The following is a 26,602-nucleotide window of genomic DNA, read 5'->3' on the forward strand; positions in this document are numbered from 1 at the left end:
TTATCTGTATAATGTTGTTTGTATAGCTGGAGTTTGGTATTATTAAAGTACTTCTGATTCTGATTAAAGGTATCTTTAAATGGTGTTAAGACATTAGTTGGTGTTTTTGTTAGTATGTATTTTTTTATTATGTATTTATTATAGTAGTGCTGCATTTTATTCTGTCTTGTAGTAAATCTAGTGTTTTGTTCAAACTTTTTTTTGCTAAGTGCAAATGTGGTGGTGCCTTTAAACTCAGACACAAAAAAGATTTTGAGAACATCAAATTTACCAGAGCATATTAATCATTCTTAAAATATGAAAAACATTTAATTAACACAATAACCATAATACATGTTTGCGCTTACCTATATATATATGTTAAAAGACCAACAAAAGTATTAATGTCCTATCCACATGATCACTTTTCAATCCTAGTGTAGCCCAAATCACCCCTCTGAGAAAGCAAACTTTCCCGGGAATCCCTGAATGCAGCATTGCCTAGCAACAGCATAGTTTAGTTTCTCGGCTTTAACCAACTTTCTCCGACACAATGCCTCAAAAAGAAGGATAAAAAGAGCGAAAACAAACAAAATTCATCCATGAAAGCATCGAAAATGGACAGTTTTGCAGATAAAACTGGGTCTGACGACAAAGAGAAGCAAATATATCTGACTCAAATACGATATTTGAACGAGGAGTTGGAGAGGTGAGGCCAATTGACTCTCTAACTTTGTAATAACGTTACGAGGTAAAGTCAGTTAAATTAAAGTTGCTTTAATGGGAATGACGTTATAATGTTTATGTTTATCCATGTTGCTTTGTAGCATTCATTCTGTCTTTCGTTCATTCGTTGTCAAACTCAGATAAAAAGAAACTTCCGCTAACTTTCCAAATGTTTTTATGTGTTAAGCTAGTGAGCCATTATCACTCAAATTAGCCGCTTTAAAAGTGTCATTATTCTTAGCTATGTCATTGACACCTACGGTATATTGCGGGTATCTAGCTATAACCAGTAGTGGAAAGTAGCTATAGTCATTTACTCAAGTACTGCACCTGAGTGACGTTACAGTAGAATTGAGATAACATTTGTACTTTACTTGAGTATCTCCATTTCCTACTATTTTATACTTCTACTCCATAAATTTCATGGATGGATTACTTAACGGGCCTACCCACATGCCCAAAAAAAAAAAAGCATCACAAATAGATGATAAATAACCTCGAACACACACAATTACAAACGACCCAAAATGACTACAGAGATGCTAAATGATTGACACAAATCCATCAAAAACAACCTACAACCAACTACAAACCACCGGAAGCAAGCATAAAATGACTGAAATAGATGCAAAACAATCACAGAGATGCGAAACAACTCTAAAGTAACCACAAGAAAGAGCAAAACGACTAAAAACATGAATAACACCACAAAAAGATGACAACAATCACAAAATGAACGCAGGGAGGTGCAAAAACCACTAGAAGTAGATTTGAGTTTGGGTGTCTCGTTCAGAGTGGGGGCCCTCTTACGACCATTGTCTCATAATCAGTACATGGCTGATGTTACATCTCTTTTTACTTTTTACTCCACTACATTTATTTAACAGCTACAGTTTCTTTTACATGTAGGAAACATGTTCAGTTTATAATGAACTAAAACTAGTAACGGTTAATACCATAGTGTAGAAGTGCTCAGCTAAAAGTAAAAGTCCTGCATTCAGATCTTAACTTGAGTGAAAGTACAAAAGAATCAGCATCAACATCATATACTTAACGTTCTTAAGGTAAAAGTACTTATGATAGAATGGGCTATTTCAGAATAATGTGCATAACTGATTTATTATTATTATTATTATTATTATTAATAATAATAATAATATGTTCATCACTTTAATGTTGAAGCTAATAAAGGTGGGGCTGATTTTGACCACAGACTTGATATGCAGGGCAGCTTGTGAATTACCCCCAGGGTCTGGGATCAATAATATTTAATCTTAATCAATAATATTACACAATACCTATTTGTTGAATGTATTTTGTATGATTAATTGGAAGATAATATGTGGCTAATCTTATCAAATAAAATATACTTGAGTAAAAAATTAAACATTTCCTTCTGAAATATAGTAGAGTAGAAGTATAAAGCAGCAGAAAATGCTCAACTCAAGTGCAAATACCTCAAAATTGCACTGAAGTACAGTACCTGAGTGAATGTATTTAGTTACTTTCCACCTCTGTAAGAATCAGCAGAGATTTTGTACTCAAGGGTTGGGCCTGCATGCCCCTCTTCCTCCTCCAGATATCAGCTGAAATGTGATGAACTCGAGAGGCAGAAGACGGATTTAAACTCTCAGTACAGTGCACTGCAGAAGGACAAGAAGGACATTTCTGAGTATCTGAAACGCTCCCTGCTGAAAAAAGAGGATGAGGTGGACAAGCTGACTGAGCGCCTGGAGAGTCAGCAGCAGGCTGCCGATAAGGACAGAGACGTTTTGCAGCTGCAGCACAGTCAGCTGAGGCAAGAGCTTCAAGTGCGGATTCAAGAAGTCAGCGCCGAAAACACAACACTGGGTGAGTAACAGACTCTTCCTGCACATGTTGAAGGTCCCTTTAAGGTGGGTTTAAGATGGCAGTGGTCTGATGTTTTTTTTTTCACATAGAACTAATGCATACTTATCTAATTGAGAAAACAATACTGTAACACAGGAAAAATGTTTTTCTCACTGCATGAAATTGTCTTCCACCCTCTTGGGAATCGCTACAGTATTGCAAAAATAATTCTCCCCCGGGGATTATTCAAGTATTTCTGATTATGCTTCTGATGTGTGAAATGTTTTGCACACTGAAGGGCAAAGTCACATTAACAAGACACCAACATATATACCTGAGTGAAAGATGAATTATTAAAAGGGAACATTTTTTTTAAGGACCGGTAATGTATTTCTAGCCAATTTCCTCCAGATATCTGCACTGCATTGGTATTAATTCACACACAGTCCCTGCACAGCATTTAACACAAACTGGATAGAGAATAACCTCGCTGGTTAAGTTAAACCTTGGTGTACCATTTTAAGGTTTTTCTCGCCTCTCTCCTCTTAGTGGCGAGGCTGGCTAGTCTGGAGGAGTTTCAGATACAGAAGGAGCAGCTGATGTCCAACATGGAGTCTCTGGAGAAGCAGCTGGCCAGTCAGGAGGAGGAAAACAAAGCTGCCCTCCATTGCCTGGAGATGAAAGCACTGCTGGAGAAGAAGAGGTTGACACTGCTGATTTATTGACAGCGTTACATCTGCAAAAATTACAGCCTATCTTAACTTTGAAAATATAAAAGACAAATGAAGCAGAGAGGTGTGATAAAAATAAAAAATAAAAATGTACACGGCTAAGTCACATAAAAAGAAATGTAACAATACGCATAAGCCCCCAGTATCATTAAATACACTGTGCCAAAATTATTAATTTATTTTAAGGTTGGAAAAGGCGCTTGAGAGCCATGCAGAGGCAATGGCGACAGAGGTGCAGCGCCTGGTGGACCAGAAGGTCCCAGAAACAACCAAGTTGGCCCTTAAGGAGAACACAGAGGTTAAGACTCGGATCAGCGAGCTTTCAGAGAAGACTTTGGTCCTGATGGAGGAGAGCTTGGCCCTGCGGGACGGTGAGAGTTTGCTCAGAGTGGAGGTGGACCTCCTGGAGAAAATGCTCAGCCAGACGTCACGGCAGAGCGCCATCCACAAGAAGGTCAGAGTAATGTATCTATCTATTCATCGTTTGGGCCCAGCGAGGGACTGGATCCAGTGGGTGTTGCAGTTTTTGAATAGATATAAAGGATGTTTATCTTCCCTGCATCAGGTGGTGGAGCAGCTTACAGAAAAGAGTCAGCAGCTGCAGGCGGAGCTCAAAGGCTGCAAGCAAGAACTCAAGCAGCTTCAGACCAAAAACACAGGAGTCCTGGCTGAGATGGAGGCCCTCAGGTCAAAGTTTACTCCGTCTCTACTATCCACATACCACTGACTCATGCTTCCTCCAAGGTCACATTGATTTGAGTGTTGAGAGTAATTAACAAGCAGAGATGTTCCAATACCATTTTTTCCTTCCCAAACCTGATACATATTGACCGATACTGTGTACTAACAAGTGTGTTAAAGAAAAGTAATGTGTCTTCAGAAAGGAGCGGGCCTCACTGTCTGAGCAGTGCTGTAAAAAGACAGCCAAGGTGAGCGTGCTGCAGATGGAGCTACAGGACGAGAGGAGGAGGAGGAGCAGGATGAAGTGCATCATGCAGGAAGCAGCTTTAACTCTCAGTCAAGCCCTGATGGTAAAAGAAAAAAGTCCTGACCTTAAACATCAAGAACATCTGGACACAAATATGCTAATGAGAAGGTTGTTAGCTATCAGCCCATTGACTGAATTCTTTTTTTAGCGCAAATAAGCCAAATTTAAATTATTGGTGGTTTAGCAAAAATAGAGGTGGTGGTAGCTCTAAAGAAATAGAAACACAATCTTTATTGGGCAAAAACTAAGTTGGGATGCAGTTTTCTTTGGACATTTTTAGCTGGCTGAAACATAAAAAATTGGGAGGTTAATCATTATTATCGACAAGGCTGTTATTCACGTTAGCTTATAAGCCTAGACACTTTAAGTCATGAAAATTTAAAACCTGACATTCTGTGGTCATGGATTCAAATAATTCCCTTAATTCCCCTAGTTCACTACGCCTCAGATATTCATGCTGTATATCTGATGAGATGGTTTGATGGCCTCAGAAATGTTTTCAGCCCCTGATGTTGGTTCTGTTCCCTGCAGCATGGACCTACAGACCAGGACTCTGAAGCGGACTCTGTCGCCCAGTGGAGGCATCTGATGGAGGAGCTTCTGGGGCTCTTGCACCGGACCACACTCACCAACTCCACCGCTGAGCAGGACCAGCAGGATGAGTGGCAGACCTCAAACCCTGCAGCAGCCAGGTCATCAAATCTCTATCTGTCAACTACATTTAACAGACTCTAATGTGCTTGATGACATGTTTTAGTTTACTTTGTGATGACCACCTAATGATCACAGCAGCACAGCGCTGTTCTTGACTGAGTTCATGCTGCTCTGTTATCATAATCCTGCTCCTTGTGCCTTTACAGAAAAGTGACCCTGAATGCAGCTTTGGGTTTACAGTTCGACAGGACCCGCTACATGACGGGCAATTGCGGCTTCGTACCCCATCCAACGCTGAAACACAAACTGGTACCCTCCAGGGCAGGAGCAGCTGGTTCCAGCAGCTCCCACGTACCCCTGCACAGGTTTGTTCATCTACTCGATCAGCAGTGGGCAGAGAGAGTGTGTGTGTGTGTGTTTGTGTGAGTGAGTGAGTGTGTGTGTAAATTCTGTTGTCCCTGTGATTAATTTTACAAATCTACTATGAAGCAATTTATCTTTGGCTTGGATTCAGTAGGTCCAGACAAATCTATCCATAGAACACCCAACCACTGAGAGTTTCTGCCATTTTGAATTGTTTTGCTAGTCCTCCTACAAATTTTGAGCAATTATCAAATTTGGGACAGAACATCTCTGGACGGAAAAGGTTAGTTTTTCAGATTTGTGATGTTCCCAACAGTTATGCTACAGCTGACCCTCAAAGTTTGCTTAAATGCTTATATAACAAAAACATTTAATATCTCCTGAACACTTTGTTTTTGCACCCACATTTGGTACACGTATGAATATTATGCTGCTAGAGCACCACCTAGCTATAAAGGAAGGAATGTATGTGCGTGTGCGTGTGTCTTTCGCATTTCTCAGGAACCATTTATCCAATTAAATTCACACTTGGACAGGTGTATTGCTGAGGACCCGAGTGCAGTCAAGTCAATTGGATGAGCGTTTTTTTTTTTTAAACCGCTGCAATTCTGGGGGCCAAGCAATCAGCCCACTTCGAACAGGCATTTAGAGACTTGTAGACTAGCATATTGATATCTATGGACACCAACTATCTGTTAAAAGAAGAATAGATGTCACTTCAATTGTAGATAACTCAGTTTTTCGTGTTGGAAATATACTCTTTCAATTTAACGGTGTTCACCTATTTTTCTTCTGTTGCTCTTTCCATACCTCAGGAAGCCGCCCAGTCAGAAAACAGCCAGCTCCAGGACTGATTCAGCCGTCAGACTCAGAAACTCATTCAGTAAACTCAAGTAACAGCAACAAAACCTATTTTATTTCCTGTTCATGTTGGAGAAAATCCTTTGCATCTCCAATCTCTTGACATGTTACCTCATAACTTCATCTACCTTCTGTCCTTTGCCAATTACACAATATTGTATTTATTGTTATAAACGTCTTTGTTAAAGTGCCACAACTTACAAATAATGATAAAAATGCTAAAACTGAGTGTAGCAGCAGGGAAAGTAGACAAGTCGCCCAAGATAAAAATCTATGTAAAGTCTGGTAACTTTAATGAACAAAAATGCAATCATTGTGGCGATTAATTTACATTTGTAGAGAAGTTTTCATATCATGCACTTTGAATTCAGGACTGTTTGCGTTTTGTTGTAGCTAACACTTAGCTAAAGGTTGGACTTTAACATTATAATTATAATTATCTAGAAACTGCAGTTTAATTTCCCTTAAATGTGTGTGAAATATTTACTTACTAAGAAGTTGTGCGTCATCAATTGAGAGGAAACACTGATCTATATTCTTTAATGGATGTTTATTGTTATATGGCGAAGACTCAGGCACTTCAATTCTCATTCGAGGATGAAAGTCAGTACCTTGATGAACACTAGAAGACAGACAGTTTATATTACACGAGAGACAGACACTCGACAGAAAAAGGAGTATAACTAAACTAAAGACCACCGTATGTACAATGAAATACATATATCTCCATTAAAAACTATACTTTGATAAATATATAACTTCATGGGTCGTTAAGTAGTAATAGGAAATATTCAAAATACTGAGATTCTTCTTTTTAAATAGATACAAAGGATTTGTATAAAAGTACAATTTCTCCAGTCTAGGTTGCGTCTATTCATTGATGCATTTATCCACGTGAGTTGTACATGAACTGCAGAGAGCCGGGCGCAGGCGTGAGGCCGGGATGTCGAGGCAAGCGATATATATATATATATACACAGGAAGAACTTCCTCTAACATTATTCTCCATCTGTCTACTCTGATGCGCTCAGAAACAAAAAGAAAAATCACAAATGTTTTGGTGCTCTCGAATGATCAACATTGAGCTTTGGAAATAAAATTTAAAAAAATTGTCAAATTGCAAAAAAAAACAAACAAAACAAAAAGAAAAGGACAAAAATGGCATTTAGTAGTTGAATTTCTGTCTGTGTTGGTTTGCTGATAATTTCAGACATAATCTGATGGGACCGGAGGCACCAGCTGGTTACATTCATATTCAAAGGGCACTTTGGGCTCGTCAGTGTGCACATAAATAAAAATATTTCCAGAAATCTCATTGGTTGGTTGGTTGGTGCTTGGGATTATGTCCCTCATCCAGCTGTGGGTAAGGCATCGTTCAGCGTGAACCAATAGCAGCGCAGGGTTTGTAGGGAGGGGCGGGACCTTTAATCAAACATGCCCCTTCGAGTGGGACTGGGAGAAGTCTTTCTGCCGAGTCGAGGGGTCCCCTAGAACAGAAACACGTGGAGGTGGTTAATGTGACAATCGACACATAAACAGACATTAAAAAAGAAGAACCAGGCGTTTAAAATAGTAAGGAGAGGTGAGGACGTACAGGTGACTGGGCTTTGGAGAAGTTCACATGTGCATAAAGCAACACAGCAATGTCCTTGTGTCCTGCTTCCAGAGCGATGGACAGGGCATTACTCTCATCCTGAGGAGAAAGAGACAAGAAGAGGAAACAAAGTCAGTCTCTGGGGGCAACGGAGCATATTTCAGGCTTTCCGGTGTAGCCTGACGATAAGTCGTAATTTTTAATGACAAAATGACAGAAAACTGCTGTTTTCAGCCTCTCAAATACATAAATGTTCTGCTTTTCTATGGTTCATAGCATATTAAACCTATTATCTTGGGGCATTTGGACAGAACAAGACATTTTAAGACGTCACCCTGGACTTGGGACTGACATTTTTTACCATTTTCTGACATTATACAGAACAAACGGAGCAGTCGATAATGAAAATAATTGTTATTTATTGTTGCAGCCCTAAAGCCAATATCCAGGCAAATACTTCCTCTTTTGAGCAGTGGCCATTGTTAAACAGAATACTTGAACCTACAACACAATTGAAGGCTTTAATGTTTTGCTAAATAAAATCATGCTTGAAAACGTATTAATCCTCTGAAGACACTCTCAACAACTTTATGTATTCAAGTATATCAGTTTATAGTCGCTATCCCAGAGGGACATTTGACTTTGCTCAAAGGTTTTGTTGAACCAAAAGCACAAACTTCAAAATGAGTAAACTAATTAAAAAGGAAAAGCAGCAAATCATCACATATTTGAAGCTGGAACAAAATGTTTTTGCATTAAAAAATGACCCAAACGATTAGTTGCCAATCATTTCTTAATTTCTTCTTGTTTCAGCTCTACCTGTATATACTGATGGGAGTTTCATTTATAATAAAACATTTTATAAGCTCTTTGTGTTTTTTAATGCAAAAAATCTTTTGTAAAATAAAATACCAAATATTTCCTCCTGACTTCCAGTGAAGTAGAAGGTTGTAAAATAGAAGTACCTCAAATTTGTGCTTAAGTAATTGAGTAAATGTACTTAGTTACTCACGCTGTCGCTCAGGGTGGCGTCACAGCCGGGTTGAGCCAGCAGGAGTTTGACGATCTCGACGTGTCCGTGTTCGCTGGCGCACATCAGCGCCGTGGAACCCTCGTCGTCCTGGACGTTGACGTCGGCCCCGTGAGCCAGCAGGGCCCGAACCATGTCCATCCGGCCGTGACTAACCGCCAGCATCAGCCCCGTCTGACCAGCCTGAAACAGAGACCAACAGGTTTTTATCGACACCTTCAAGAACATTCACATAAAATAAATCTTCACTGATCCCCAGAGGTTAATGCAGCAACAAAGGCAGACGTAAGTATATAGAAATAGAGAAAGATCAATAATAAGAGGTATATTACACTAAAATAAGAACGGAAGTTAAAATAGAAACTATACAATTAAAGACTAAGTTAGAACGTAAAGTAACAGTGGTGTGATCAATAGAAAATTATAAGAATAATAATGTGTATAATGTGATTATATAAATGATGCTTAGTGTTTGTATTAATATAGGTGAAATATATGTAATATAATAGTAAATATGATGTATAGGATAGTACAGGAATATAACACATCGAATATAGCAGGAGTATTATATATAATAATAACGTTCCTGTAAAGTGTAAGCAAACTTTTGTTATGAATTGGCAATTTGTAAATAAAATGTAATTAAAATTGAATCAAAATCAAGCATTCAGACATTTAATGCAAACAATTACAATCTATAAATCTTAATTAAATACCAGAATTTATATTTCTGTTTGACCCTTTCAATATTTTCCAAGACTGATGGTGTTTCATGAAAGGAAAATCTTCTTCTTAAACATAAATAAAAACCGGACACTTACTGTAAATATGAGCAAGTAAACATCATCACAGGGTAATGAGAAAGTTTACTGAAGCAGACATTCTGCAGTGTAACACAAAGCCTGAATAACTTTTTAAAAATGACCTTCTGTCACCACTTGGTGTCACCAAAGTACTTAAGTTTTTCTTACTTCAGGGTAAAAGTACATCTGAAATTAAACTTTCTGAGAAAATCTTCATCAGTTAGACTTTCAACTGAGACTCTTTCGGATTTCTTAATGAATCCCAAAAACATCTAATCTGAAGCCTTTTTAAATAACCTTTTATAACACTGGTCACTTCCTGCCTCTCATCAGCTTTAACCTGCTTAGTTTATTAACAAAGAGCTTGATTTGTCCTCAGACCTGTTGAAACCTGAACCGTTTGACCTCTGAACCTCTCTGCCGCTCACCTGGCTGGCTCGAGCGTTGACGTCGCCCTTGCCGAAAAGCTCCTCCACAATTCGCATGTCCTTGGGCGACTCCACTGCGGCCAGCGCGGCCAGCATGATGGGTGTATAGCCCGCCTTGTTCTGCTGGTTCACGTTACACACATCTGAAACACACATACACACCGTGTTTAAAGCACTCTGCAGCAGCTTATAGGCAACACTTTTTCAGCGCGGGTGGTCCTCAAACCCGACTCGAGTCTGTGATTGACTCGTCGCTGCCCGTCACTCATCACAGTAATGTACGAGGACGTGTGTCAGGACTGGGACCGAAGTGCATTGTCCAAACCTTAAAGAACTCGTCGTTTGCAAAAAAAAAAAGAGAGACAAGACATCAGAGCTCTCAGATGGGGCGGTGAGGCGGGTATGAGGGTGGCTGCCCTGCCCTCTGAGGGGAGGAGAGGTCTAAGGAGCTACGAGGACAAAGGTTACAATGGGAGCAGGACGGGGGAGGAGGTGGATCCGCTGTCACAGAGCACAAGGACACAAAAGGCAAGGAGACAAAAGGCTTTTGGAGCAGCGAGTGGCCGAGACCTCATCACACTCTATTGAACCTTCAGAGAGAGCGGCATGGCAGAGGTGGAGGAAGCATTCAGGTCTTTGAGAGGAAAAAAAGTCCTGCTTTGAAAATGGAAGACGGTTACTTTATGTAAAATATTTGTTTTTTACCCATATTTGTTGAAATTGTCACTATATCAGACAGACGATCTGTGAAAAAGTAATGTATTTCTACCTCCCTCTCTAAAAAAGGCGAGTAGAGTCGAGGCGAGCTGAGCTGATACCATGCAGTGCAAAAGCCCCATCTGTGTGCTTCTACTGTCATCTGCTAGATCCACTGCACGCGATCGTCAACCAATCAGAGCGGAGGAGTCTCTGACACATCGTCAACTGCTCTGGACTCCGATTGACTCAAACAAACAAACAAACATGAAGACGAAAGAATGCCGACCTGCATCCAGCAGCGTCTTCACCACCTGGAAGTTGGAGTGCGACACGCTGTAGTGCAGCGCCGTGTTGCCGTTGCCGTCGGCCATGTTGACGATGTGGCGCAGCACAGCTGGCGAGATGGCCCCGAAAGCCCCCAGGTAGTCCTCAACCATGGGCGCCACTGCCGCCTTCTGGCTGGATACACGAAACCACTCGTGCTGCACCGTGTTCAGACAGGCTCTCTGTGGAGGCCGGGGGGAACTTCCCGTTAGTGATCACAGCAAGAACTTCATACATGTTAATTTAACTAAATATTTAACCTTTAAAGACAACAGTGGAGGTGCACACAACACATGCTGCTGAAAAATACCATAAATCACATAAAAAGTGTGTCATTTAATGAAACCTGAGCGTTTTAACTACAACATTTTACACTCTTGAGTGTAATGTCCGTTAAGTACAATTTAATGGCATTTTAGGGTAAAATAAAGTATTTTGCATAACGTGGAACATAAATCTGTGTTAAATGTTATCGCCCAGCTTCAGGTCGTATAAAACACAGTAGAATACAGTATTAAGCACAATGACAAAACAACAACTCCTCACCAGATCTTTACTGCTCACAGCTTTCGCGTCACTGAGGTGAGTTTTGAGAACGTTGCTCGCAGCGAGCATCTTCTCACTCAGCTCATACCTTTGAAGACAAACACACTTTATTATTTTATACAATCAAATAACCCTGATACCATTTGCTGCATTTAATTTGCCTTTTATGTAATACTAACTGATCCGTTCTATAAAATTTCAAATGATTACGGCCCAGGAAAATAACCATTGAGTGAGTGTAACTGCAGTTTAATTTCTTCAGATATCGTAATTATTTCAACTTTATTTGTGGTTTATTTGTCAATGAATTGTCTACAATTTTGGAGGTACTTGTACTTTAATTAGAATAAAATATTTCCAATATTTGCAGCTTAATTCCACTACATTACAAAAGAAAAATATTGTAACTTCACTCCACGACTTTGCAGATTTGGATTAATTCTATAAACATAATTAAGAAATACATTTAATAACATAATATTATAGATTAAGATAAAAATGAATTGATCCCTGGGTGTAAAGTAAAATGTATTATTCTGAAATGAGACATTCATAATGAGCACTTTTACTTCTGGCACTTCAAGGATACCTTCATGCTAATACTTTTTCACTAAATTGTGTATTGAATCTAACCCTGATGTGCCTCTAGTGTATAAGCAAATATGTTTAAATCAAAGAAAACAAAACTAGATTTTACATTGCTTTAGGATGGAAATGGAAAAATAAAAACAGTAACGGTAATTCTCGTTAACACACCTCTCTCTCATCTCCTGCTTCTCTGAACTTTCCTCTTCGTCCTTCTTCTTCACGTCTTCGGCTTCCTCCGGTTGAAACTCCTCCCCGGTTCCCTTTCCCTTCACGTTCTTATATTCCTCCTCCTTTCCTCTGAACTCCTTCTCCTCATCCTCGTCCTCGTCCTCTTCGTCCGACCCTGAGGAGCTGCTGTCCTCTGAGCTTGAGTCATCGCTCGATGTGGTCTCATACCTGCTTCGCCACCAGGGGGAGACAAAAAACACAGAAACTGTGAGCCTCAGGTGTTTGTCAGGAGCTGAGGTTTAAGAGCAAAGAACAATGACAGCCTTGTAAAACTTTAAGAGCACCTTTGACCTCACTTAGGACACTTTCAAACACTAACACAAGGTAAAAAAAACAAACAAACATCTAACAGGCACCTGAAAATGCAGAGCAGAAGATAATCTACTTAAATACTCATGACAGTTCAAACTGGAGAGAATGTGAATCTATTTCAACGACTCACCCTCCGTTCACGCCGACAAACTGCAGGTTCTTCTTGGTGCCGTTGGAATCGGGTCGGCCATCTTTCTTCTTCATGATGGACTTCAGGGTGTTCTGGCTGCACGGCTGCCCTGAAGGACAGATAAGAGACCAGATGAGTTAGACAACGAGATCACAAAGTTACATTTGTCTGGAGCTTATGGAGCATAAAAACAAACTTCTTCTAATGTTAGGCACGTCACTTACAACTACACCCTTAATATATTTAGATAGAATTCAATATTATTTACAGTGCCAACTCATAAGTTATCTCAAGACACTTTACATGCAGAGCACTTCAAATATATTTTCGTTTTCTTTAGTGTGTGTTAAATCTGCACTGAATGCCATTTTAAAAAGTAAACAAATATCCCATTGCGTGTGGTGCGTGCGTGCGTGCGTGCGTGCGTGCGTGCGTGCGTGCGTGCGTGCGGTCTGACAGGCTCCTCTCTCTCCCGGGTGGGCGGGGAAATTAAATCACTGAATCATAAACACTGTCTTTCTTTTTAGTTTCCATGTTTACCGAAAATCAACAGTCAATGATGATAACTAAACAATAAATATTGCTTTTGCATTAACAATGTGAAGTGTGTCCGTCCCTCCGCACTAAGAGCTCCCTGTTTGGAGTTGACAGATGCCATGATCAAATCACTAATACAAACTTACTGTCAGACACTGATAACAGATAGTACACTTACTATTGAGAGACAGAGATAGACACTTATTAGTAGAAATAGACAGAAGTAGAGATAGACAGATGTAAGTAGAGATAGACAGAAGTAGAGATAGACAGATGTAAGTAGAGATAGACAGATATTAGTAGAGATACAGAAGTAGAGATAGACAGATGTAAGTAGAGATAGACAGATATTAGTAGAGATACAGAAGTAGAGATAGACAGATGTAAGTAGAGATAGACAGTTATTAGTAGAAATAGACAGAAGTAGAGATAGACAGATGTAAGTAGAGATAGACAGATATTAGTAGAAATAGACAGAAGTAGAGATAGACAGATGTAAGTAGAGATAGACAGATGTAAGTAGAGATAGACAGTTATTAGTAGAAATAGACAGAAGTAGAGATAGACAGATGTAAGTAGAGATAGACAGATGTAAGTAGAGATAGACAGTTATTAGTAGAAATAGACAGAAGTAGAGATAGACAGATGTAAGTAGAGATAGACAGATATTAGTAGAAATAGACAGAAGTAGAGATAGACAGATGTAAGTAGAGATGGACAGATATTAGTAGAGATAGACAGAAGTAGAGATAGACAGATGTAAGTAGAGATAGACAGAAGTAGAGACAGCCAGATGTAAGGGTAGACAGATGTAAGAGATAGACAGATATTAGTAGAAATAGACAGATATTAGTAGAAATAGACAGATATTAGTAGAAATAGACAGATGTAAGAGATAGACAGATATTAGTAGAAATAGACAGATATTAGTAGAAATAGACAGGTATTAGTAGAAATAGACAGAAGTAGAGATAGACAGATATTAGTAGAAATAGACAGGTATTAGTAGAAATAGACAGAAGTAGAGATAGACAGATATTAGTAGAAATAGACAGATATTAGTAGAAATAGACAGATATTAGTAGAAATAGACAGATATTAGTAGAAATAGACAGATGTAAGTAGAGATAGACAGATGTAAGTAGAGATAGACAGATGTAAGTAGAGATAGACAGATATTAGTAGAAATAGACAGAAGTAGAGATAGACGGATGTAAGTAGAGATAGACAGATATTAGTAGAGATAGACGGATGTAAGTAGAGATAGACAGATATTAGTAGAAATAGACAGAAGTAGAGATAGACAGATGTAAGTAGAGATAGACAGATATTAGTAGAAATAGACAGAAGTAGAGATAGACGGATGTAAGTAGAGATAGACGGATATTAGTAGAAATAGACCGAAGTAGAAATAGACAGATGTAAGTAGAGATAGACAGATATTAGTAGAGATAGACCGATGTAAGTAGAGATAGACGGATAGTAGAAATAGACAGATGTAGAAATAGACAGATGTAAGGAGAGATAGACAGATAGTAGAAATAGACAGAAGTAGAGAGACAGAAGTAGAGATAGACAGATAGTAGAAATAGACAGATGTAGAAATAGACAGATGTAAGTAGAGATAGACAGATGGTAGAAATAGACAGAAGTAGAAATAGACAGGTGTAAGTAGAGATACAGTTATTAGTAGAAATAGACAGATGTAGAAATAGACAGATAGTAGAAATAGACAGATAGTAGAAATAGACAGAAGTAGAGATAGACAGATGTAAGTAGAGATACAGTTATTAGTAGAAATAGACAGAAGTAGAGATAGACAGATGTAAGTAGAGATAGACGGATATTAGTAGAAATAGACAGAAGTAGAGATAGACAGATGTAAGAAGAGATAGACGGATATTATTAGAAATAGACAGAAGTAGAGATAGACAGATGTAAGTAGAGATAGACGGATATTAGTAGAAATAGACAGAAGTAGAAATAGACAGATGTAAGTAGAAATAGAAAGAAGTAGAGATAGACAGATGTAAGTAGAGATAGACAGATATTAGTAGAGATAGACAGATGTAAGTAGAGATAGACAGATATTAGTAGAGATAGACAGAAGTAGAGATAGACAGATGTAAGTAGAGATAGACAGATATTAGTAGAAATAGACAGAAGTAGAGATAGACAGATGTAAGTAGAGATAGACAGATATTAGTAGAGATAGACAGATATTAGTAGAGATAGACAGATGTAAGTAGAGATAGACAGTTATTAGTAGAAATAGACAGAAGTAGAGATAGAAATATGTAAGTAGAGATAGACAGATATTAGTAGAGATAGACAGATATTAGTAGATAGACAGATATTAGTAGAGATAGACAGATGTAAGTAGAGAGACAGATATTAGTAGAGATAGACAGATATTTGTAGAGATAGACAGATATTAGTAGAGATAGACAGATATTAGTAGAGATAGACAGATGTAAGTAGAGATAGACAGATGGTAGTAGAGATAGACAGATGTAAGTAGAGAGACAGATATTAGTAGAGATAGACAGATATTAGTAGAGATAGACAGATGTAAGTAGAGAGACAGATATTAGTAGAGATAGACAGATATTAGTAGAGATAGACAGATGTAAGTAGAGATAGACAGATATTAGTAGAGATAGACAGATGTAAGTAGAGATAGACAGATGTAAGTAGAGATAGACAGATATTAGTAGAAATAGACAGAAGTAGAGATAGACAGATGTAAGTAGAGAGACAGATATTAGTAGAAATAGACAGAAGTAGAGATAGACAGATATTAGTAGAGATAGACAGATATTAGTAGAGATAGACAGAAGTAGAGATAGACAGAAGTAGAGATAGACAGATATTAGTAGAGATAGACAGATATTAGTAGAGATAGACAGATATTAGTAGAGATAGACAGATGTAAGTAGAGAGACAGATATTAGTAGAAATAGACAGAAGTAGAGATAGACAGATATTAGTAGAGATAGACAGATATTAGTAGAGATAGACAGATGTAAGTAGAGAGACAGATATTAGTAGAAATAGACAGAAGTAGAGATAGACAGATATTAGTAGAGATAGACAGATATTAGTAGAGATAGACAGAAGTAGAGATAGACAGAAGTAGAGATAGACAGATATTAGTAGAGATAGACAGAAGTAGAGACAGACAGAAGTAGAGACAGACAGAAGTAGAATTAGACAGATGGATAAAATCAAAACACAAGCACTAACATAAGAGTTAGATTAAAAAGCAAGTCATTTAAACATGTACATGCATACAGTTTAAGAGTGCATGTACTGTAAGGTGTGCAAAATGGATTTAATTCTCACTTATTAGTCTGTAGGAAACTGTCAAGTGTCTATAAATTCCTGCATTTTTCTTGTTTTATTACATTTCTAAACTAGAATTCTGCAACAGCTTAACTGCAGGACACTTTGGCTCTATGGTTCCATCGCCGTGCATTCAGTCAGTTCATTTCCAATCGGTCTGATAACGCCTCACCGATCCACTAAAGGCTCTCTGACATGATCAAGAGCTTTGGCAGAGAGCAAAGTAGCCATTAAGTGTCCGTCTCACGCTCTTTCCAAAACACTCTGTTAGCGAGGAGCTGGAAGTTGCCCCAAAAGAATCTCAGTCATTTTAAACACAGGCCTCGAAAACCGAAATACCAGCCGTGAGCCAGAAACACTCCGCACATCTGCCAAGACTTGCCCCGATGGAGGGGCCTCTTTCTCTGCTCCGGGGGACAGCGGCGTGTGTGTTTGTGTGTGTGTGGGAGAGAGTGTGTTCACGTATCAACATGCGTGCAGTTGCATATGTCTACAGTGGCGTGTGCAGGCTTAGTAGCAACAGAGTCACTCGGCACGGTTTCCCATGTTTTGACAGGTGGGAGCGTCGGGAGCTTGTCAGGAGGAACCCGGCGGATGATGATGATTGTGCCGTGTTTTTCCTGTTGCCTGGTTTATAGTGTTGGAATGTAACTGCGTACATTTAGTCAAGTTCAAGAGGTACTTTACTGAGTATTTCTGTTTTATGATACTTTTTATGTGTTTTTTATCTATCCAACTACATTTCAGAGGCAAATATTGTACTTTTTACTCTACCACATCTTTGATAACTAGTTAGATTACTAATTACCTTTTAAAATGGTGGAAAATGAGAAAGTTTGTGACCAAGTCGAGCCAAAACTGACTACCGGTCAGAAAAACTCATTTTACAGGTAAACAGTACACTAAAATACATTCCTGAAAACACGTCATGCGAGGACGTATGCAACACAGTAACAGAAAATTCAGTTCATATTTGATCAGCGCTGCAGAGATTCACAGTTTGAGCGGAGTTCGTGAGCAGTTATTAAAGCTGCTTCAGTGACTCCTCAGCTTTGATTGTTATTTCTTCAGCTGCGGTGGAATCTAGCAGATGACATTAGGAGCAGAAGGTGGAGGTAGAGCTGCATGACCTTTTTCACAGATCATCTGTCTCATTGTGCCGTCAGGATATAGAGACAGCTCCAGCAAATAAGAAAAGATCAAAACTTTTCATTGAAAGTTGCAGGTAAAAAGCTAAAAAGCAATAAGTGGCCAAAGTCTCCCGTCACAGACTAGATTCTCTAAGGCATGAAGAGCAAAGAAAAGTCTGGTTTTCTCCCAGAACACTGGAATTACATGATGAAAAGACTGATTTTTTTACATCATCAAAAATAAACTTCCTACCCCAGTGGTATCAATACAAAATATAAATCAACTCATGAATTATGATGTGTTATTAAAGGTTAAGCCACAGTAGTGTATAAACTAAAAAAAAACAACAGAAAAAATATTAATACATCAGAAAACAATTTTTTTACTCTATTCCCCTTAGAATTTATACAACGTTTACTTAAGTAAAAGTTCAGAGTCTTTCCTCCACTACTGCTGCTGAGTGAAATCTCACCAGGTCACTCAGAAGACTGACAAATATTTTGGGCCTTTCTCGATATAAATAACCATGAAAATCTGCAGCTATTGCTAAACCCACTGTAATATTATCACTTCACCACTGAAGAAATCTATTTGAGAATGCATTTTTAGCAAGCTAACCCAAAACCTCATCATCTGGTCAGATAACTATCACTGCCTTTTTGTAAAAACATCATATAAGACGCTAATAACAGCCTCCATCTCTGATTTTCATGCTCTGGCTCTGTAGAGCAGCCCGCTGGATCAAAATCAAACAGTGACCACTTTATCCTAAACAAACACAGACGAGTGAGTGACCAAAGGCGTACCGTGCAGCGCCGTGGACATCTGCAGGTCTATCATGCGGCTCTTCTGCTCCGCTGCGCTGATCTGCTGCTGCTGTGCAGGTGTGTTGGCAGGTTTATCTGCAGCATTCAGACCGGAGGAAGCCTTCTCCATGTGTGAACGCTCCGTAGGAAGCTGCTGAGTGCTCTCTGAAGAGGAGGAGAGGTAGAACCAAGTCAGTATCCCAATACAGATAGCACGGAACTGAGGGTTTAATTTGGAGGGGGCTGTACAGAAACTGGGTACAGCTTTGTTAGTTTTATGAGGAAATATGTAAGAAATATAATAAATATAAATGTGTTTGTCAGAACTTGATGATACACACGACTGGTATTTATACTGGTTTTCTTCACAGTTACATACCACTTAAAAGAAACTCCAGCAAGAATTCAAACAAGAAGCTTCAAACCCACCGACAGCCAGACACATTTCAATGACACGTTGTTATTGCTTAACTCTGTTTTACCCCACTAAACTCTGATATGAGCACATTCTAAAGGTCTACTTCAGTGTTTCTCAATTGGGGGCATGTGTACCACTTCGAAATACTGCAGGGAGTAGTTGAGATTTTTTTAAAATGTCATGGATAATTCCTAAAATAATTATCCTATAAAACATGTAAGTGTAAGAATGAAAAGCCCTGTTTTTGCCTTTTCAATCTAATCATTGTTCCAACCCTCAACAAACGGTCATGTTCACAATTATTTTTGAGCAAGAAGCCAGTTTAAATATTAATTGACCCAAAAGAAAGAAAGTGGGTTTGTGCAAAAGTGCAATACAACCGAAAGATCCTCAGTGAAGCACGTTCTCTTTTAATTAGAAGTGAATCTGAGGCAGGCCAGAAAAACATGTCAAGTATATTGGAAACAAATGGATCTTATCCGAATACGAAGTGAGATTTATAGATTTGTAATGGATTGATTTTATTTGGTGTGCTTTGACTCCTCTCCTGGACTTTAGTCTACAGATGAGGGGGAGCCTCCTGGTTCTGCAGGGTTCAAACTCATGGATCATAAAGGGCCGTTCTCATTTTAAAAGGAAATTCTTGGACATAAAGGATCAACCGTCCTCGATACCACAACTTAACCTGCCTTTTTGTCTTTGTTTTTTATTTTCCACATGATATTAAGCATTTCTGTTCATCTATGTCAGTTATGTCTGTCAAAAAACAATAAAAAATTGTAAGTACCATTTTTCAAAAAAGACGCAGCTCAATGCAGCTACAATACTGTCTGTTATTGCATGATGACAAAAAATGGGTCTGCCATGAACTAAGTGATGGAGTCTAAACAAATAACACTTAAGTGTTTTTAAGTTACAAGGTTGTCGCAACTCTATATATCAGCTTCTTTTCAACCAATCAGATTGCAGACTGTTGTATAATTTACAGCAATCAATCACATTCTATGCATGTTCACCATATGTTTGTAGCACCCTGTGAGAACCACGGAGCTCTGAAAAAAACGTCAATTTTTCATGTTTTCAGCTTTGTGATGATTCATTTTTCCAGGTGATCTGGCTTTTTAAAAGACTTTATGTAGCTGAAGAAATTTTCTCAACATAAAGGAACATGTCATCCTTCAGTTTATCACAAACACATCTGGAGAATAAAAAATTATTTCTTAACTAAAGCTGATAGACAAATGTAGGAGTAAGTAAAGCAACATTTGCAGTTGAGATGAAGTGGAACGGAAGTATAAAGTTGCAGAAAATGTAAATACTCAAGTAAAGTACCTAAAATGTACACATTGGTTGAGAAAATGTACCTCACAGACACGTTTTTGTTCCCAGTGAGTGATTAAACATTATTTACGTGATGTCTGTTTAGTCCTAGACTCCAAAAGAGGCCAGAATGTGACCAGAAACAAGCATCGCACTCAACACAAGACAATATCCCTGTCGTCCGTGTGCCAGCCGGCATGAATGCCTGTTATGTAACTCAGAAGGAGCCATGAATCAGCATCAACAGTGAGGTGTTAGTGATGGCAGGAGCGGCCCCCGCAAAAAAAAACAAGAGGCCGATTGGTGCGACGTTAACCGGTTCCCAAAAATGAGCTCATTGTTGGTTCACGGCCAAAGCCCCCTGCCACATTTTTCAGGGTCAGAGATAACTTTGGCCTGTCCGACCCAATCAGGGTTCCCTGCAGACGGTGTGTGAACGCTGTAACCACAAAACCCTCTCAGTGCTAAACTACATCTTACCGTGTCTCCACATTAACACGACAGCTGCTCGTTTGTCCTCTAAATAGCAAAAGAAAGTGTTTTTATCATCTTATATTATTGATGATAAATTTGATTCCACTTTGTTTCTCTATTTTTGCAGGCTTTTCAATCCTGGTTCTATCATGTAAAACGCTAACTTTGTTTTGAAAATGCTGAGGTAATTTAAATGTCTCTCATAAAAAAATTTTATATTGTTTTTATTGAGATGTTGAAAAACTAGCAGTTCTGATCCTTGCACGGTATGTTCATTTGGCACTAAAGTTCGTAATAAAATAAGAAAATACTTTTCATTTGACAAGTATTTAATTCACACAGAAGTATATGGTTATTTCATAGGGACCATTTATTTATGAAATTTGCAGAAAGCATGCTATATTGTAATGTATATTAAATGATCTATATCAAGATATAAGATTTTGGTCATGTTTCTGAGTCCTCTGTACGAATAACGTAGATTATCATTATTTTATAGTTATTGTTCATTGAAATACTTTATTTCCAAAAGAATCAAGGGAAATCACAATATCCTCCTTCACCCTCCAAAACAAAATAGACAACACTTAATATTTAAAATAAGTAAACAACTAATTTATGCCATTGGCACCCTCCATCCTCTTTATCAAAATGTACTATTATTCAAATCTTTTTTCTTTTTTTTTTTACATGGGTGGTAAAATACACCCTAAGAAATGCCCCAATGTGCAGAGAAGAAGAAGACTCCAAGCTAGTAAATAGAGATGTAAACAATGCAGGACTTAAAATACTTAAAACAATGTAACTTTTGTTTGTTTACAAGAAAAACTGCACAGAGCAACTTTAAGTGCTGCTTCTTTTAAAACTCCAAAGAGCCTCTTGAGAGTAATTGAGGTTTTTTACTCAGACGTAATTGCTCTGGCACAGAAGACAGTGTGCACTGAGATATAATGACGACTTGTTTATAACGATTTGTAATTACTAAAAACAGAATGATCTTTAAGTGTCTTGCAGTCTACCTCAAAAATGTTCAATTACAGACGTATGAAACTAGTTTAATCTGTTGTGAAATAAACTGTGGAAGGGAAAAAAGAAAGTAAATCAAACTCTCTTTAATGCTCCCTCAGGCACTAAATACCTGACTGCATGCTTGACAGCTATTTTGCAAGAAACTGTGTGTGTGTGTGTGTGTGTGTGTGTGTGTGTGTGTGTGTGTGTGTGTGTGTGTGTGTGTGTGTGTGTGTGTGTGTGTGTGTGTGTGTGTGTGTGTGTGTGTGTGTGTGTGTGTGTGTGTGTGTGTGTGTGTGTGTGTGTGTGTGTGTGTGTGTGTGTGTGTGTATGTATGTGTGTGTGTATGTGTGTGTGTGTGTGTGTTAGCGCGTACATATTTTGTTGTCTGCCCTTGATGACTTTTGGCCAAGAAGCATTTCTGCAACACGTGAACATGTGGAACCATTAACCTCCTCAGAGCAGGATGGAGTAAACCCTCACCTTCGTTTGAGTCCGACTGCAGCTTGAGGATGTCCTCGGCGCTTCCGTACTTCATGACCGAGTTGATGGACGAAAGCGTGCTGACCAACTGACTGTTGATGGATCCAAACTGGGACTGAGGCTGTCCGAAAGCATCCGCAAGCTCGCTGTAGTTCTCCGCTAGCAGCATTTGTTGCTCCTGCAGAAGCTTCTGCACCCTCTCGATGTAATGGTCCAGTCCGGCGCCCTCTTGCGTCTGAGCTTGCAGTGGTGCAGCCTCAGTCTCAAACTCCACAGTCTCTTTGCTGATGCTTGTGACACATTCAGCTGGCTGGGAGGGGCCGCAAGCTATGTTCCTGGTTTTTAATCCGACCAAGAAGTTCTCATGGACGCTTACCGGTCCAACTCCACATTCTTTGGTTTTAGTAGAGTTTGATATGCCAACGAATGACTCCGCGTCAGTGGTAGTTCCAACACCAATCGAACGCATCTTTGACGTCGAGTGAACGTCTTTGATAAGTCCTTCTCCGGCAGCGACCGCTCTCGTTTCAATCACAGCCGTGTTGGTGTGCTTGTCACAAGTGCTCAACCCCATATCAGTGAAAGAGTCGGTCAGGACAGCTGTTCTTGTATTGGTGGATTTGCTTGAGACTTCTGTCTCTGTATTGGTCTGCTGAGTTGCTGACTCTGGAGTAGCCATGACACCAGAGTCCACTTTGCTGACATAATCTGGGTCAGTTCCTTGTGACACCAGTGTCTTGATGGGACCAACGATCACGTCCACTGAACAGTCTCCGCAGCCAACTGTCCTCGACTCTTTGCTCAACTCCGTCATGGGTTTGCAGAGAGCTAAAATGTCTACTGATTCCTCTGTGTTAACTCCCACCTCACAAACATTCAGCTCCGTGCCCACCTGCTGGTGGCATGTCTCCACCAGTCTCCCTACACACTGGTCATTTACCTCCACCTGCTCGTGCACCACCCACCGGTCCATCGGGATCTCTGGGCCTGTGGCAACACTCTGCATGCTGGGTTGACAAGACACGCCTATAGTGTGGCTTTGTAGAGTTTTTGCTGTGTTAGCACAGCTAAACTCCAGATGGTCACCAACTCCCTGGGTTCGCACCTGGACTTTGGCCTCCACACAAGCGTTGTACATCTCGGGCCTGGCCATCACACCTTTGTCCGCTTTCTTCTTGTTTGACCCACCGGCCGCTTGGAGTTCCAGTTTTAGCTTTCCCATCTCTATTTGGTGAGTCGTTTCTTTTAGTTGCACCTCGAGGCGGTAGATCTTCTCCTTCAGTGCTTCGATTGTCTGCTGCTGGAGCTCAATCTCTCTCTCAGCTTCAGTGGTCATGCCCAGCATGGCCTCGGTCACGCCAACCGCTGCGCTGCGCATTTCCTGGCGCTCTGTCGATACTCCCGCATCCCGAAAACAATGTCCATTCCTCCTCTCAGTGACTGGAAGGCTGTTCATGTTTTCATCAGTAACTATGCCAATGGATTTCTGGTGGGCCTGGTTTTGTGTGAGATTATGAGGCTGAATTTCAGTTATATTATTGTCCTCAGTCGTCTTCTCCAGAGCTTGGACCTCAGCAGCCAGACGTCTGAACTCCTCCAACCGCTGAGCGCTCTGTTCCTTAGCTTCAGGCTCCATGATGTGCAGCTCCGTTTCCTTTTGGATGGGGCCCGGGTTCTCCATTTGGTCAGCACTGCCTACACTGTAGGAGCGCTTGCGAAAACCACCGGGACCTTGATTTTTGGATTGGGCAGCCAATTGTCTTTTCTCTTCCTGAAGGACAGCAATCTTAACCTGTAAGATAGGAATGGTTTTCACCTGCTCCTCTAGCTCTTTCAGCTTCTTGATGGCCACCACCATCTGCTCCCGGACTTGTTGAAGGTGTAACGGGCTGACGTTTGTCACAGGAGTGGCCATGCCTGAGCTCATGGGGCTGTGACGGATGGAGCTGCCCATAGACGGCGGATAGTAGGGATTATACTCTCCATTGGGGAGGTGACCGTTAATGGGGAGAGGATGATGGGTGCTGGGAGAGATCTGGCTTGGGGCCATGGAGCCTGAGTACGAGGACAGCGAGCTGCTGGAGCCCATGCCGCCGAAGCTGGCGAGACGGCGACGGGGAAAGGGAGGCTCATTGTGTGACTGCATGAGCAGACGCTCCTGTTCGAGTCGAAGACGTGTCTCCATGAGAGTCTTCTCCACCTGGGGGTTGTGGCGAGGGGCAAACCTTGGTGAAGGAGGCGGAAGGAGCTGTTTCTGCTCCGTGATGCTCAGGTAGGATTGTTGCAGGGGAACTTCACAGGTTGCTCTGGAGAGGGTAAGGGTCAGCGGCGCAGCGACCGGGGGCCTGGAGTTAAAGAAGACTGGGGACTGCTTGTCATCACTGTTGGAGGAGGACAGGGAGTCCGTGGAGGTCCATTCAGCCTGAGTGCTGCCCCCGCCAGTGCTACCCCGAGGCGCCGGCAAGGGTCTGGCCGCTTTGGGCTTCCTCTGGATACTCAGCTTCTTAATGGTGTTGCCCCTCTCAATGTCATCGACATATTTGAGGAAGTCCAGGTCTAGCTGATAGCCATACGGAGTTTCAACATAGTAGGGGGCCACAGACTCCTTCTCGTCCTCTGTGCTTGGGCATCTTTGTCCTCGTTCTGAAACAAACAGAGAGAACAAGAACATAAAGTTAGGCTGCGTTCCAAAGTTACCCTAATATCATTAGGCAATAGCAATTAGAACGCCAGAAAAATATTTAGTATGTCCCAATACATAGCATGTTCAATAAAGTATGTTCTACTGCATCCGGTTGGATTTTGCAGTATGCAAATCAACATGCTTTTCTGACCCACAAGCCTTTGTGCAGCATTTATGATGAAGAGGGTCAAAGTTCAAGGCACAAGGTGTCCAGACTGTATGCAAACTGCAAGCAACAGCACATACTGTGTAATGGCAGCTGCAGTAGTCTACATACTAAAACTAAAAAAAACAAAAAATTTAATATTTTTATGCAACAGTTTTAGACCTTCAGGGGAATGATGGGAACGTCTAAAGAAACCATGACAAGACTTTTTAAAAAAGGATGCGTTTGCTGCCCTGAAGCGGCTTGATAATCCGGTAAAATGTTAAGTGTTCCTTCGGCCGCTGTCAATTGCCATGATTTGACAGTGCGAGTACAAACATGTCTCAAGTTTCTCGCGTCTCTGCTGGATAAGCGTGAGTGATAATCATTTTGGCAAGGCGGAGGTTCAAGTCAGCCCAGAACTATGTGAGATGCAACAAAGTGAAGCAAATGCCAAATAGAGAGGTGTAGTAAACTTCAGTACAAAAAAACAAATGGTTAACTTGTGTAATTGAGCCTGATGAGGTTTGTAGAAAGCTTGTGACACAAAAAGGCTGTTGTTTACAAAGCTGTGATAAGAGACAAGCCAAAGGGGGGGGGGGGGGTCAAAAAAACAAACAGACAATCCGCCAATATTTTCTAGTCCAAAATCCATCCATCATGTCAACATTTGAGCTTTCTACCGACACAGATGTACCTTCACACTTTGAGCACACAGTTTGAAAACGGACATAAAAAACAAGCTACAATGAAGTTCATACACCTCCAGATCAGTCACAGCAGCTTAAAGTCCAAACTCCACTCCCTGTCAGAGAAGTCTATAGAGCCAGTCAGCTTTCCAGGCCATTAGGAGACGCCACTACATTCACGCAGTGTTGGCTAAATGCAGCGTCTTGTTCTTGGTATGCCTGGAACTCTGACCGACTAAAGCAAACACAGGCTGGAAATAAACAGACCAGCTCTTCCACTCCAGTCCGACCCCACACCAGCTCCGGCTACTTCTCCTCGTCAGTCCTTTCCATTCAGCTAAAACAGAGGGAGGGAACTACAAGGCTTAAACCCTGCTGCTAAAACCTCAGCGCCTTGTTGTTTAAGCTGCACTCACCTCAGACCAGCAGCACTCTCACCGCTTCTCTCCTTCACTCTACTGGACAGGATTTAACTGGACTGAGACCCGAGACACAGATCTGCTGTTTCTTCTCACTCTGTGCACTCTTTCTCAATCCTCTTTCCACAGAGCGAGAGAGAGAGAGAGAGAGGGGAGAAAAGTTCCACTATTGGTGTAAACTAAAGCACAGCGCTGCTCTGCCGCACTATTGGACAGCTTTCTCCTCCAATCCTGTGAGACCTCTGAACCCAGAGCTTCCCTTCCCAAATAAGAGTCCTGTTATTCAGTTGGAGGGGAGGTGAACTCATGACAACAACAGCCTGTTGTTGA

At 40.4% G+C, this 26,602-nt stretch overlaps 2 protein-coding genes across 8 annotated transcripts in view; one reads left to right on the top strand and one right to left on the bottom strand.

The window, feature by feature from the left end:
- Positions 1–596: 596 nt before the first annotated feature.
- cfap157 (cilia and flagella associated protein 157) lies at positions 597–6,168 on the top strand (the record flags this gene model as incomplete). The annotated part of the gene is made up of 9 exons (XM_083912164.1): positions 597–688; positions 2,285–2,556; positions 3,085–3,238; positions 3,453–3,720; positions 3,832–3,953; positions 4,147–4,297; positions 4,786–4,946; positions 5,115–5,273; positions 6,087–6,168. 9 exons carry the CDS (start codon positions 597–599, stop codon positions 6,166–6,168), a joined length of 1,461 nt encoding a protein of 486 aa, XP_083768290.1.
- A 419-nt stretch (positions 6,169–6,587) lies between these two features.
- kank1a (KN motif and ankyrin repeat domains 1a) overlaps positions 6,588–26,602 on the bottom strand; it is a 64,891-nt gene continuing 44,876 nt past the window's right edge. For 5 of the 7 annotated variants that reach the window (XM_083912579.1, XM_083912582.1, XM_083912585.1 and 2 more), the window contains 10 exons: positions 22,337–24,979; positions 18,634–18,798; positions 12,815–12,923; positions 12,313–12,540; positions 11,557–11,644; positions 10,973–11,192; positions 9,988–10,130; positions 8,739–8,939; positions 7,727–7,825; positions 6,589–7,619 (listed from right to left, as the gene is read on the bottom strand). In XM_083912579.1, coding sequence (XP_083768705.1) covers positions 7,557–7,619; positions 7,727–7,825; positions 8,739–8,939; positions 9,988–10,130; positions 10,973–11,192; positions 11,557–11,644; positions 12,313–12,540; positions 12,815–12,923; positions 18,634–18,798; positions 22,337–24,979 — 3,959 coding nt within the window. In that variant the 3' untranslated portion in view covers positions 6,589–7,556. Of the gene's footprint in view, positions 7,620–7,726; positions 7,826–8,738; positions 8,940–9,987; positions 10,131–10,972; positions 11,193–11,556; positions 11,645–12,312; positions 12,541–12,814; positions 12,924–18,633; positions 18,799–22,336; positions 24,980–26,602 lie in introns of all 7 variants that reach the window. The other 2 variants (XM_083912583.1, XM_083912584.1) reach the window with 1 other exon arrangement.

Source organism: Echiichthys vipera, assembly GCF_963691815.1.
Source record: "Echiichthys vipera genome assembly, chromosome: 4".
Classification (NCBI taxonomy): domain Eukaryota; kingdom Metazoa; phylum Chordata; class Actinopteri; order Perciformes; family Trachinidae; genus Echiichthys; species Echiichthys vipera.